The 15,614-nt window shown below is 42.4% G+C and overlaps 1 protein-coding gene across 3 annotated transcripts in view; it reads right to left on the reverse strand.

Moving 5' to 3' along the window:
- Positions 1 to 15,614, reverse strand: part of LOC115196347 (interleukin-1 receptor accessory protein-like 1-B) — a 326,173-nt gene that overhangs the window by 167,295 nt on the left and 143,264 nt on the right. For all 3 annotated transcript variants that reach the window (XM_029757107.1, XM_029757104.1, XM_029757105.1), the window contains exons 4-5: positions 8,772 to 8,958; positions 7,294 to 7,447 (exon numbers count right to left, since the gene is read on the reverse strand). In XM_029757107.1, coding sequence (XP_029612967.1) covers positions 7,294 to 7,447; positions 8,772 to 8,958 — 341 coding nt within the window. The remainder of the gene's footprint in view (positions 1 to 7,293; positions 7,448 to 8,771; positions 8,959 to 15,614) is intronic.

Below are 15,614 nucleotides of genomic sequence, written 5' to 3' on the forward strand. Positions count from 1 at the left end.
ACCTCCCCTTATCCTTCTCCCTCCACCTCATTACATGGAATCACAGAAAGAAAGCGTACTAATTCAGCCCAGTCAAATGGCAGATTCGGTTACTCTGTTGCCAGGACGACGGGAAGATAAGTGACAGGTGATGAAAGTTCCGCTGAGCTGTGTGCTGTTCTGTGCTATTCTGTTCTGATCCGATCTGTTCTGTGAGGAGGAACAGTTTAGGGCCTGTCATGCCAATAGTCCCCCGGACAATCAGCCTTGTTTGCATAGCGATGATGAAAATAACGTAATTTAGGCTGTAATGATCTCCAAAATTATAATCATTAGGTCACACCATTGATATAGCAACGGACGCTAATAGTTTATCGAATCCCATTGTGACGTGGAGTGGGACACTATTTGGCACTTTTCTTCTGCTTGTTCTGAACATGTGATGTAATGGTATTGCTACATCACATCTATTGCAGCTCTGATGATCCAGTGTCTCTCTGATGGACTGGATTAAAAGTGTCAGATAATAAAACAGGATAATTCTGGCTTTAGAGATAATACCTGCCTTGATCGACCCTCTGACTTGCAAAGTGTATTCACACATAGAAAATTCCATTAGTGCACACACACCTACACACACACCTACACACACACACACACACACACACACACACACACACACACACACACTCATTTCTTTTGCTTCTCGGCTATTGTCAATCCTTAACTTTCCCTTAAAACATATGGTAGTGTGGGGTACTTCAAAGTCTAATAAACGGTCCATCTTTGCGAATAATCTCCCAAATGAAGAGTTCTAATGGAGAAGTACAGAGAAAAGAGAAAACCCCAATGAATAGCACTTATCTACCACCTTTAAATAAGGGAGAAAAGTACTAACATATCAAACATGTTCTCACAAAGAGACATAATTTCTCCTGCAGCCAAATTCTTCAGGTTCCTTTTCCCCGTGCTGCTTTGGACAGTCTAATTATACTCTATCAATTAGAACGGCCCTTATTAATCACCCTCCTTCATATGCTAATGAGTCAACTTCACAGAGCCAAGACAAGAGGAGAGACCTCTGTTCTGTAATGGCTGCCCATTCAGCAGAGCCTAGTCGCTGGGCTGCATCCCAAATGTGTGCCCTATGGGCCCTGGTCAAAAGTAGTGCACTACATAGGGAATAGGGTGACATTTGGGATGCATCCACTGAGAGAACAGCCAGAGGAATGGAACCACCCAGCAGAGTTCCAGAGCTATAGATCCACAAATTCCTGTTCTTACTTGCTGTGGTAAATCCTTGCAGAGGTATTGTATGTCTAATGAAATGATGCAGGAGTCTGTAGGATAGGATAAGGTTATTTAGATATGGTGCTATCTCTGGACCTAGGACTACACGTTTTCCATTGAAGGAACTGATTGGGCACTCAGCTGCTAAATCAGTTGGAACATCCAAGGGAGGAGATAGGCATTATAAACTCGGTTTTCTACGAGCCTGTTTCTTTGAACCTGGGGACATTTGGAGTATTGTCATTCTCTACTTAAGTGGAGAGCCTTTTAACTTGTCAACGGTAGGCCTAGTATTAGCATCACTTTATTGTGCTTTATTAGAAAATAAAAAGCAAGATCACCACTGCCATCAGTCCCTAGTCATTAGCTAAACATGCAGACCGTTCGTTTCCCTCTGTGCAGCACAAGAAGACACTATAACAGCCAATTGAGTAGGTGGTTCATTATCCACCCTTTATTGTGCAGTTTTCAATCCACCGGATCAAACCGCATACCTTGTAAAACAATCATAAAATCCCACATTTTATTTAGGAATAATGTCTATTTTCAATAGTTCCACCAATGGCTGAAGACATCACTATGTATAAAGAGGTCCTCAAGACAATCCAATGGAGCGTGAGCTTTCATACTCTTCTCCTGCTATAACAGGCCAGTTGACCATTGATACAGAGAACAGGGACAAAGGTTGGGGAGGAGAGAAGAGATGGACTGCAGTAGTCTGATCAAAATAGACCCAGAGGAATGGCTAGTATTCTACAGAAATGAAAGGAATTACATTTACACACTGTGTGAGAATTATTGAGATCCTTGTACTAGAAGTACATTATACAAGATATAGGCCTATAAATATCCATATTGTAGATATTAGATTCATCTCAAATCAAATCGCATTTTATTTGTCACATGCGCCTAATACAACAGGTGTAGTAGACCTTACAGTGAAATGCTTACTTACAAGTCCTTAACCAACAATGTTTTAAGAATTTAACAAAAAAAAAGTGTTAAGTAAAAAATAGATCAGTGAAATGTTTAAAAATAATTAAACAGCAGCAGCAAAATAACAAGCAAGGCTATATACAGGGGGTACAGGTACAGAGTCAATGTGCAGGGGCACCGGTTAGTCGAGGTAATTGAGGTAATATGTACATGTAGGTAGTGTTAAAGTGACTATGCATAGATTATAAACAGAGAGTAGCAGCAGCATAAAAGAGGGGTCTGGGTAGCATTTTGATTAGCCGTTCAGGAGTCTTATGGCTTGGGGGTAGAAGCCTTTTGGCCCTAGACTTGGCGCTACGGTACTGCTTGCCGTGCGGTAGCAGAGAGAACAGTCTATGACTAGGGTGGCTGGAGTCTTTGACAATTTTTAGGGCCTTCCTCTGACATCACCTGGTATGGAGGTCCTGGTATGGAGGAATCTGGCCCATACGCACTACCCTCTGTAGTGCCTTGCGGTCGGAGCAGTTGCCATACCAGGCAGTGATGCACCCAGTCAGGTTGCTCTCGATGGTGCAGCTGTAGAACCTTTTGAGGATCTGAGGACCCATGCCAAATATTTTCAGTCTCTTGAGGGGAATAGGTTTTGTCGTGCCCGCTTCAAGACTGTTGTAGGGGGTGGGTCCCAAAGACCCTCCCCATTATTGATTAAGGGGACCTTAAGATTCATATGTTTGCTGCAGGCCTTATAATAAGATACTGTTGCTATGTGTCTAAAAACTCTGCCACTGTATGTTGCACAAGCTATCTTTATTAGTCTATGTGGTTAAGCCCTGGCTGTTGTGAGAGTGTGCTTGCAGGCTAGGTCTGAGTCAGACCGAAACTAGATAAAAAGAAGTAACCACTGTCTGGTTTTGACATTTTAATCTTGTGACAGTGGACAATTCTAATAAATTCAGAGAAGCTACTGTACTAGGTTGCCTTATAAGGTAACCTTAGATCACTAGGGAGTGATCACCTGTATACCATCAGCTGTGCCCTTAGGTGGGGAGCAGAACTTACTCGGAAACATGCGTTATGTTCCTGTTGTCAACTTCTGTCTGCAATTGCATTAATAAATGAATGATTGATTTACTTAAAGATATTGTCTGATTGCTGATTTCACCAATGAGCCAATGATTGACAAGGAACAAGGAACCAACCCCGACACTGTCTTAGTGTATTTGGACCATGGTAGTTTGTTGTTGATGTGGACACCAAGAAACTTGAAGCTCTCAACCTGTTCCACTACAGCCCTGTGGATGAGAATGGAGACGTGCTCGGTCCTCCTTTTCCTGTAGTCTACAATCATTTACTTTGTCTTGATCACGTTGAGGGACAGGTTGTTGTCCTGGCACCACATGACCAGGTCTCTGACCACCTCCCTATAGGCTGTCTCATCGTTGTCGGTGATCAGGCCTACCACTGTTGTGTCATCGGCAAACTTAAATCCTTCCCTGTCCGACTCGTTGAAGAAGAAGAATTCCTCCAGTACGGGAGTAATTGCTGCCCTAATATCAAGAAGCTCTTTTCGGTCATAAGACACGGGGGCAGAAACATTATGGCAGAAACATTATGTACAAAATAAGTTACAAATTACGCGAAAAAACATACATAATAGCACAATTGGTTACGGGATCGTAAAACGGCAGCCGTCTCCTTCGGCGCCATTATAATGGACCAATATGATATCTCACAGTCTGTCTGACACGGTCATATGCGGGTGAATCATTAAAAACATGATCACTGTGGCTGAAGACAAGTTCAAAAACATTTGAAGTGACTGTTTTATGTAATGTATCAATTCATGTCCCTTTCTTTTACCAGGTACAGTACACCAACCACCTTGCCATGCCAGGAAGGAGGAACAGATGCAGCCTTTGAGTCATAATAGTCATAACAGAAGATATCTCCATTTACACCAGTCACGCAACAACTACATAACATATTGTTCTGTACTGTATTGATAAAGACTATACAACATTATTCAATGTATGGACCAGGAACGTGGCTTTCCTGTAGGATACTGGGAGACGTACTGTACAGCATAGTGGAGGAAAACATTGTTATGATTTTGGCTGCATATTAAATCAGGATAATCTGATTGTTTTGCAAACACATGAGCACTAGATGAACGTCACACAATGTACCACTTCCTCCATAACTACAACGACACAACAACATCACGGCAACATAGCCCCCTCGTTAGAGGAAATAGCCTTGTTTATATGTAGAACTGGTGAGACGGGTCTTTTATGAAATAGCCAATGGGCTTGTTGTCATTCAATGTTCTATTATTGAAATGAAAGGTCTAACGGATGTATGTGTCTAAGCTAATGTCCTATGTGTCATTTAAAGGTCATTTAGCTCCAAGGACTGTGTTAGCTACAGCACATACACACAGTGGATAAAACATTAGAAACACCTTCCTAATATTGAGTTGCCTCAATTCGTCGGGGCATGGACTCTACAAGGTGTCGAAAGCGCTCCACAGGGGTGATGGCCAATGTTGACTTCAACGCTTCCCATGGTTTTGTCAAGTTGGCTGGATGTCTTTTGGGTGGGGGACCATTCTTGATACACACAGGAAACTGTTGAGACTGAAAAACCCAGCAGCGTTGCAGTGTTTGACACACTCAAACTGGTGCGCCTGGCACCTACTACCACCTACTACCACCTACTACTACCTTATACCACCTACTACCACCTACTACTACCTACTACTACCTACTACTACCTACTGTTCAAAGACACAAATATTTTGTCTTGCCCATTCACCCTCTGAATGGCACACAGACACAATCCATGTCTTAATTCTCTCAAGGCTTAAAAATCCTTCTTTACCCTGTCTCCTCTGCTTCATCTACACTGACTGAAGTGGATATAACAATAAGGGATCATAGCTTTCACCTGGATTCACCTGGTCAGTCTATGTCATGGAATGTTTTGTACTCTCAGTGTTTGTCTTTATTACAGGAAGTAATTTATGTATGCATGTCTATGTACATGTACCGTACATGATGTGTGTAGGTGGGCCGTGTTCTTTCCTCTGCCCTCTACATGTGGGCGGAAGCGTGTAATTATTATTCACGAGAGAGAGAGAGAGAGAGAGAGAGAGAGAGAGAGAGAGAGAGAGAGAGAGAGAGAGAGAGAGAGTCCTCAGATTCCCTCCTGATTTCAGTCAGATAAAAAATTTGCAAACACTAAAGCAGGACGTTTTCTCGCTCAAAGAGATAGTTCTCCCAAATTACTAAATTACATATTGGTTTCCGTACCCTGTAAGCAGTCTATGGACAAGGTATGACAGCAATCCATGCTTTGGTTTAGTTTTCCTTTCCACATGCTAATGTTTTAGCATTCGTGGCACAAATCCCATTCAAGTCATGGGACCATTATTATAATTTTTCTCTGCATCATTGTCACGTCCTGACCAGTAAAAGAGGTTGTTTGTTCTTGTAGTTTGGTCAGGGCGTGGCAGGGGGTGTTTGTTTAGAGTGTTTCGGGGTTTGTTGGGCTATGTTCTTTGTTAGTCAATTTCTATGTTAGTTCTAGTATGTCTATTTCTATGTGGTGTTTATTGGGTTGACCTTCAATTGGAAGCAGCTGCTCCTCGTTGCTTCTAATTGAAGGTCCTATTTAAGAGGGGTGTTTTTTCTAAGGGATTTGTGGGTAGTTATTTCCTGTTTTGTGTTCGTGCACCTGATGGGACTGTTTTTTGTTGTTTTTGTATACGTGTTTCTTTTGTTTTTCCTTCTTTAATAAAATAAGAAGATGAGTTTACACGTTCCCGCTGTGTTTTGGTCCAATCCCTACGACACCGGTGACAATCATGTTAAAACATTAGCATGTGGATATGCCAGAGAAACTCAACCAACGCATGGATTGCTGTCATACCTTGTCCATAGACTGCTTACAGGGAAATTTGTAATTTTGTACTTCGAGTGAACTACCCTCATCCAAAAATGCTAAATGCGTCTCTTTGTGAGGGGAAATCGTCCCAGGGGATGAGGACCGTCTGAGGCAGCAGGGAACATGATTGATGAGTGAAATTGGTCTTCTATGGAGTCTGCCTTTGTCTCTTTAGGGGATAATAAACTGTAATCAGATAGCCGTAAACTGCAAATAGTTTGCCTGACCTCGAGGACACAATGGACGATGGGCGTGATGCATTGAAATGTAACAGCTCTTAATATATCTTGCTACAGTAGTTTTCTCTGGTGTTTTCTTTTCAGGGTTCAGCCATGAGGGCAAGACTGAGTAGAGTAGATCTTTTTGTAATCATTGTGTCATTGATTGAATGCACCTGTACTATAGGTTTTCCATCAAGACTGTCCAAGTTGTTACTGCACATCAACGTTAGCGGTGGCGGTGGCGGTGGCAAGCGATCTCTATTCTGTCACACCCCTACCTCTAAAGATAAGGAACGTTAAGTTCAAGCTTTAATATTTGAACAGACTTAGTTAAGGAAAAGTGATGAAGTGGCTCTGTGCAAATTCTACTACTTAGCAATTAAGACCGCCAGCTGACATCACGACAGCACGGAGGTAATGAGCCCACCATCCTGACAAGGTTCACAACTACTGTCTTAGCAGAACAGGTGTGTTTGGTAGTGACAACACAACAACAGGTAGTAAGAGATTTACCATTACCATGTGTATATATATAACTACTCTGGATAAACGTCAGCATTCTGACATATTTCTAATGAGATGTCTGCTGCAACATAATCCCATCAACATTTTCTCCCTGAATGTACACCTCAGATATCTGTGTTTTCTTTTAAATCAAAACGTATTCTTCATTTCAGCCAAGCAGAAGATCTGTAGCTCATATGCAAACAACTATTGTGGCCATCCCCAAAATAGACGACGAACACGACACAGCTGCACAATAGCAATGATTATTAAATCCACTCTCCCACGAAGAATGAACTCTGCCTCGCTGACTGACAAAACAACATGAACATTCATCAATGCCAATAAAAACACAATGCAAGTTATCCCCAATGGCCCAGCATGGAGCACATGTGACCCGCAAAGGAGTTTTTCTTACCTGTAACAGATAGTTCTGTAGTTCTTCTCACCACGAAGCTGCCAAACTGTAATTCACACGTGTAATTTCCAATGTCATCTTCACGCACCTCCCGGATAGAGAGAGTATCTCGTCTCCTTACAATGCTTTGTCTCCACTGCTTTGGCTTGCATTCCTTCGATTCAAATAGAGAGAAGGCACATGAATGTAAAACAGCCCGAAGAAACAGAAAAGCAGTATACAGTTGGACTTAGATTACACTTTTTACAACATACAATGTAGACTTGTAGAAAAAATGGACGCCTGAGGAAATGCAACGAACCATTCCAAACTTCAAACATCTCTTTGATCACAAATGCATTCTCATCTTGTATTTAGTGTTGTTGTATTGAGTTCCTGTTTTTGGCGAGACGAGTGTGATCTATTAAACAACATTATATCGCTAAGTTCCCACTAGAAGAACAGAATTTTGGGAATGAAACCAGAGGAAGAACGAGGCCTTTGGAAAAGGGAACTTGTGCCACACAAACTCATTCACCCACAGCAGGAAAACTGGAATACCGTGGGTTGGTTCCACCTGCGCTCGCGGGTCTCCCAGAACTCAATCAGCTCCGCTTCCAGAGACAGAGCAAATAACTAGAATATTCTAGGGCCACAATCATTATCCATGTTTTAATTTGATTCACTGGGAAACTGAAGAAGCACTGTGGCCATCTAATCCGACATTCATCTAGTTTTGATGAATTGGCCCCTGGCCTCCGTTGGCTACTCCGTCAGTCTGCTGTTACACTGTGGGCAGGCGGCCGGGGCCGGTGAGGGCCACTGGTCGACTCAGATAGCCAGACTTCTGACTCTGAGGACCCCCCCCCCCAATCGTTTGGGGGGGGGGGAGAAAAGGAGTTCATTTCTTTGTCTTCTAGACTATTTACATCATGAACGTGGGCTGTGGCCCCTTTTCCCCAGATGGTTTGAGTCTCATGAAAAACAAATGACATCTAAGGGGGTGCTCTGTTGCTGTAGCTCAGTTGGTAGAGCATGGCGCTTGCAACGCCAGGGTTGTGGGTTCGATTCCCATGGGGGGCCAGTATTTAAAATATAATGTATGCACTCTACTGTAAGTCGCTCTGGATAAGAGCGTCTGCTAAATGACTAAAATGTTAATAAATCTACCTACTGTCATCAAGCTAGCACATAGGCTGCAAGACAATACATACAAGTATACTTAGACTAAAATAATAATATACAAACAAAAAAAATGTAATCTCTAATTTTGTCAATACATTTACATGATCATACAGTTCTGATTATACGCTGATAAATATATGTGTCACATTTGATAAATGACACATAGCAGCGGTTTCCCAGACACATACTAGGCCTAATCCTGGGCTAAAAAGGAGGCTCAGTGGAGAACCTGCCTTAATTTGTATCCTTGACACTGCCCCTATGGCATTCAATCTGAAATAAGTTACAGACATAATGTTATAGTGGACTCTTACCTTGTACCATACTATCTCTGGCTCCTTGCCCGACTGGACATAATCCTCAATGTCCGGACAGGTGATATCTTTACTTTTGCTTAACTCTGCCTTCTCGAAGTACCTCATTTTGGAGTTGTAGCAGAGGTCTGTGTCGTTCTCCGCCACTGTCAGTGACATGGACACTTTCATACAATATGTGGAATTCCTGGAAAACACAAGTGAACAAATCAATAAGTTTAATCATTTTTGTATAACATCGTTCTCTCACGCCACTATCACTATATGTTGACAGGTATTGATACAGTATGCATTTGATGAAACTGTAATAAACTGTAATAAAGCCCTTTTGTGGGGAAAAACTAATACTGCTTGGCTGGGCCTGGCTCCCCAGTGGGTATGGGTATGGCTGTGCCCCTGCCCAGTTATGTGAAATCCATAGATTAGGGACAAATGAATGTATTTCAATTGACTGATTTCCTTATATATACTGCAACTCAGTAAAAATTGTTTATATTTTTGTCCAGTATACATTTGGAAAGTAAATGCAGATACTTTAATAACGGATCAAAACATTCTTAACTCATTAAGCTTTTAGAGTCAGCCCTACTTGTTTGATCTAAACCATTGACACTCAGATACAGTGAGCCATCTGGTTCGGGGGGAGAATATGGGAAAGTTTGACATTCTACTCTCTCGTCAACGTGAAAAATCATCTCTTCACCTCCACTCAGCCGTGGCTGGTTGGCCGGACCGTTCATACAGAGCGGCATTGTGTTTTCTCACCCATCCAGGAGGAATGGAAATGATGCAGGAGAGATGAACCTGGCTATCACAAATTATCGATGGCAACGACAAAAGAAAAGTGGGGAAATCCGAGGTGGAAGGGAGACGAGGGCTAATGCAGAACGGCAGTTCTGAAAGTCAACAGCAGTGAAGATTGAGTGAGCCTTTTGTTTCGACGCGTTATGCAGATACAGCGCAAGCTAGCAGAAAATTACTTGCCAGAATTGATATTTTGTAATTGGTCAGACCTGATAGAGAAAAGCCTATCAGCCCAGAGGACTACAACTGTGACTGTACCGCATAGGATACAGTTGAGAAAGCTGTGAGGGTATAATGTAAATGCCAAGTCTGGCAACCCAGTCATGTACAACACTATGGCCCCATACTGTGTGGTACAATTTCACTGTGCTCAGTCTAATAATCGCTCTGTGTTGAATCTGTACAACTGTTCAATAACAATTGGCCCACACCAGCAGGAACTCCAGTAGCATGCTCACGTAAATGAGCAGGGAGTTTGCGTCGATTGCAGTATACTCTTCCACAGCCATAGTAATACATCAGTCATCACACCTGGTTGAGGTTTTTTATAGCTAGGTAAACAGGTTCATGTTTGGCCTTTGACTCCAGATGAGTGATTCTTAGGCAAAGATTCATGGATTTTTGGACTCAATGGACAGAGGTATTGAGTGTGCAGGGAATTCCATACAATGTCGGAGGGAAAAGCCAGCCTAATGTGATCAATGAGCTCAATCAGTGTGACCTTTGATCTGTCTATGTATCAACAGCTAATACGATTGTCTCCACTCACGACTAGCATCAGTAGCTGTGTAGCCTGGTTCTTCAAGAGGGTAAGCACTGTATCAATTGGCCCATAATATCAAATCCTTCTGGTCTACAGATTTCAACAAATGACAACATTTAGGAAAACCTCATTGGGTAATTTCAGGGGCGCAAGCTGGTAACACAGATTTGAGGCTGAACCAACAACCAATTATAAACAAGTGGAATCCTTCTATAATTGCCACGGCATTAGCGCAGCCTCGCAGATTAGCAAACAGTAAGCAAAGGCCATAGTCAGACACACCCTCTACTGGGCACCGCGGTCTGTCCGATTAAGTCTGCCCATTTTATGAAGCGGAGGATGCAAATGCGACATGATGTGGAGATTATCCCAGACAACTCGCACCAGATGGACACCTGTGCAAATGAGATCCCCCGGGTCCGCTCCCCCTGTTAAATATTCTGGGCAGGGCTGATAAACTGGCCCGGTGGGAGAGAGAGAGAGAATAGTGTCAGCCTGGCTGTTGAGTGATCGATGGCCCGGGCCAACACTTTGTCCTACGATGTCTTTCCAACGGTTCACATCCGTCACACTGCCTTTTAAGCAAGAGAGCCAGGGGGATGGAGAACAGTACCGCTTTGTTTTCAGTAGCACTATCTAGACTGTATATTCATGAACAATGTGGCCAGGACAAACACACCGCTTTCAGTCCACTGTACATCAATTACTGTATAGTCATAACTAAATGTCTACTAGACAGGAAGTATAGGCTTCTGTATACTGCAGTGGTTCCCAACTCCGGTCCTCTAGTACCCCCGACAGCACACATTTTTGTTGCAGCCCCAGACAAAAACACCTGGTTCAACTGGCTTGATGATTAGTTGACAAGTAGAAACAGGTGTGCTTGTCGAGGGCCACAACAAAAACATGTACTGTTGGGGGTCCTTGAGGACCGGAGTAGGGAAACAGTGGCATAGTGCATACTAAAGTATTCAGCTGAGTATACTTTTGGATATATTGGTTATACCAAGGTAATACCACAATATTAATGACAGCATGTCAATGGGAGCTGACGAGAGGCTGCTGTGCAATGTCAAGGCAATGGCAGACAGATACCATGCAGTTCATATTAGAGTGGAGAACACCTTGGCTGACAGTTTGCACACAGAGAGCCGGAGGGCAAATGGAGGATTTGTTTCCATAATAGAAATGGTTCTTGCAATATGCGACAGGGAAGGAGGTCATGGCTAGAAGGGATAGAGTTTTTGTGATATTGACAGCAAAAGTCGTTTCTTTGGCATTTTAGCTAACCCTTTTCATAAACTTAACCTAATTCTTCTAACCTGCTATGTTAATTCCCTTAACCTGCTGCTTAAATTCTCCTAACATACTACACAAAGTCAAATCTGACAAAAGCTGTATACCATCTAGTCAAATCCAGGGTAGGAGTAATGGATGGTAGGTAAACGATGAAATGACTACCTCACCTTATTAAAATAATGACCAACACAATGTTGCCTGTATGAATGATTGTTGTATCAGTATAGTACAGCCACTTTTTACAAACATGTCAAAAATACCTATTTGGGGTGTAATGTAAAACAGCACCATTGGGGATAAACTATTCCCCGCTCTTGCTTGCTCTCATGTCAAAATTAATTCATCATTTTTAGGACAAGGTCATTATTTCAGGAGCTTGATAAATTATTAATCACACATTATTGTAATTGAAATTAGATACCAAGGGCCCAACTTGGCAAAATCAACTTGGTAAAATCATTACATCCATTCTTAATTATTCTCTCCTAACCTAATTTATGACATCATCTCCCTTGTTTTGGTTGAAGAGAAAGATGGAACATAATTCCCTCTACTTTAACTCAGTCTCTGTTCCCTGTGATATTATAGCTCCAAGCTGTAGAATTAATGTGAAACCATTCTCCTCAGATCGCAAGGTACCTGTGGGATTAATTAATTACTGAATTCTTAATTAAAAGATCTGCAAGTTCTACTTTAATAGAGCAGGTAATTGAACACTTGTTGATTCTCATTAGAGGTATAGCTTAAAGTAATAATAATGTATAAACATTGTCACAAATGTTTACAATAAATCCCCGTCACTCAATAAAAAGATTACTTGGACAATTGTCAAACTCCTTTCAACCCTTAACACATCCGCTTGTATTCGACTGGACTATACATCAAAATCGCACACACTGGTGAAACCAGTGCCATGGACAGCGGGCCATGACCTTTAGCTGGACCTTGCTGGTTCATCAAGCTCCACCATGAGGCATGCTAGCCCAACTCAGTCCAGCGCTCGGCAAACAACCAGCCAGCTAGCAGCTGCCAAATCAGCACTGATGACAACCTCCACCCAGTGGCCAGACAGACCAGGGCTACAGATTACCCATAATCAGTCTTTTATGGCCAGTGCATTATTTATGACCCAAGCGAAGGTCAGGTTGGCGTGGCGTGCTGCGGTGGGAGGCGGTGAGGAGTGGTGGGAGGACTGAGGCCCTACCTGTGACCTGCTCCATACCTCATCTGTCAGCACACGAGGCCAGGTAATTAACTGCCCACTCCCCAAACCTCACTGTGGGCCAACAGGCCTCCACTTAGCCTCTGTCTCTGGAGAGAAGGACCAAAATGTTGAGCTACTCAGCCGCTTGCGGATTTCACGTCTCCATAAATGACTATGGAGAGAGACACATGTTGATCTTCTATGCCAGGCATCATCAACTAGATTCAGCCGTGGGACGACCTTTTGTTGAGTGGGTGGTCAGGGGGCCAGAACATAATTACAAATCATTTGTAGACTGCAAATGGACTGCAAGAAGCACAAACAGATAATATTTGACTAAAACATAATCATTCCAAACCTTGCTTACATATGTATATGAACACATATATCTCTCTCTCTCTGTTACGCGTTGGAATACTTTGGAATACATTTCCAAAATTAAAATCACTTGAAGCTGATTTGCTGGTGTTTTTGCAGTCATTAAATGTCTCTCCCCCAAACACACACACACACACACACACACACACACACACACACACACACACACACACACACACACACACACACACACACACACACACACACACACACACACACACACACACACACACACACATAGCCCTGTTTTCTTCTCTCCATGCAGGATCTGTTATCCATGTAGGGGAGAGAGGATAAGATGGAACTTTGCTGCATCATAAGCATTATGTGACTGGTTATACAGCACCTCAATGATCTACTTTAGTCACCACACCTTCATTATGTGACTGGTTATACAGCACCTCAATGATCTACTGTCACGTCCTGACCATAGAAAGATGTTATTTTCTATGGTAGAGTAGGTCAGGGCGTGACAGGTTTCTTCTTCTTCTATGTTTTCTATTTCTATGTTCAGGTTCTAGTTTTGTATTTCTATGTTGGGGTTTTGTTTGGGATGATCTCCAATTAGAGGCAGCTGGTTCTCGTTGTCTCTAATTGGAGATCATCTTATCTTTGAGTCGGTGTATGGTTCACCTCTGCGTCACGGTTTGTTGTTTTTGTCATTCAGTTTATTTATATGTATTGCATAGTTTCACAGTGTAAATAAAATGTGGAACGACACACATGCTGCACTTTGGTCCGCTTCTCATTACGACAACCGTGACATCTACTTTAGTCACCACACCTTCATTATGTGACTGGTTATACAGCACCTCAATGATCTACTTTAGTCACCACACCTTCATTATGTGACTGGTTATACAGCACCTCAATGATCTACTTTAGTCACCACACCTTCATTATGTGACTGGTTATACAGCACCTCAATGATCTACTTTAGTCACCACACCTTCATTATGTGACTGGTTATACAGCACCTCAATGATCTACTTTAGTCACCACACCTTCATTATGTGACTGGTTATACAGCACCTCAATGATCTACTTTAGTCACCACACCTTCATTATGTGACTGGTTATACAGCACCTCAATGATCTACTTTAGTCACCACACCTTCATTATGTGACTGGTTATACAGCACCTCAATGATCTACTTTAGTCACCACACCTTCATTATGTGACTGGTTATACAGCACCTCAATGATCTACTTTAGTCACCACACCTTCATTATGTGACTGGTTATACAGCACCTCAATGATCTACTTTAGTCACCACACCTTCATTATGTGACTGGTTATACAGCACCTCAATGATCTACTTTAATCACCACACCTTCATTATGTGACTGGTTATACAGCACCTCAATGATCTACTTTAGTCACCACACCTTCATTATGTGACTGGTTATACAGCACCTCAATGATCTACTTTAGTCACCACACCTTCATTATGTGACTGGTTATACAGCACCTCAGTGATCTACTTTAGTCACCACACCTTCATTATGTGACTGGTTATACAGCACCTCAATGATCTGCTTTAGTCACCACACCTTCATTATGTGACTGGTTATACAGCACCTCAGTGATCTACTTTAGTCACCACACCTTCATTATGTGACTGGTTATACAGCACCTCAGTGATCTACTTTAGTCACCACGCCTTCATTTGCTTTATCTGCACATCTTATGCAAAGTTCTCGTTTTTCATTCCAGGTGTGATGGAGAACTCCAATGTCATCCATCTGACTGAGAGCTTTTGGCAGTGCCTTGGCTGTCCTAACTCTAGCTGTGCTGTTACCTCATGCAGTAGTCTGTCTTGCTCTATTACCCAGTCTCTAATCCATCAGTGAACGGTGCCTTGAGGGAAATTATTTCACCCAACCCTGTATTTCCAACTAGATTCCATAACTTTATGAAACAATTTTTCTCTTTCATTTTACCGTGACCTTATTCATTTGTCCTCCCAAAGCCTACGGGCAAAATGTATGGCCACTCAGAAATACCATGCATACTAAAACCTATACACTAAGTAGGCCTATATCCGTTTGGTACAGACATATTCCAATGAGAGAGTAAAATGGTCAAAGTTCCTCTTTAAAGTTCCAAGTTCCAAACCACTTTGATTCTTTCTCTTTTTTCCGAACGTCTGAATAACCTGTTCATGTTATGCTTCTCCTTCCTTGAGTGACAGCTGTAGTATTGGGGTTGTCTCGCTCAGAGTTCTAGCGTTTGTGAATAGGGGGCTGCGATGAAGGGATGGGAAGAGGGTGGGGATGGGGGAGGGAGGCAGTGTCAATTGGATTCTGCTGAGGAAGAAAGTGCATTCTGACATTTTGTCTGGCAGATAAAAACCCCATCTGATATGACGAGAGAAGGTCAGTGTCTCTCCTA

This window comes from Salmo trutta, chromosome 6 (genome assembly GCF_901001165.1).
Source record: "Salmo trutta chromosome 6, fSalTru1.1, whole genome shotgun sequence".
NCBI lineage: Eukaryota > Metazoa > Chordata > Actinopteri > Salmoniformes > Salmonidae > Salmo > Salmo trutta.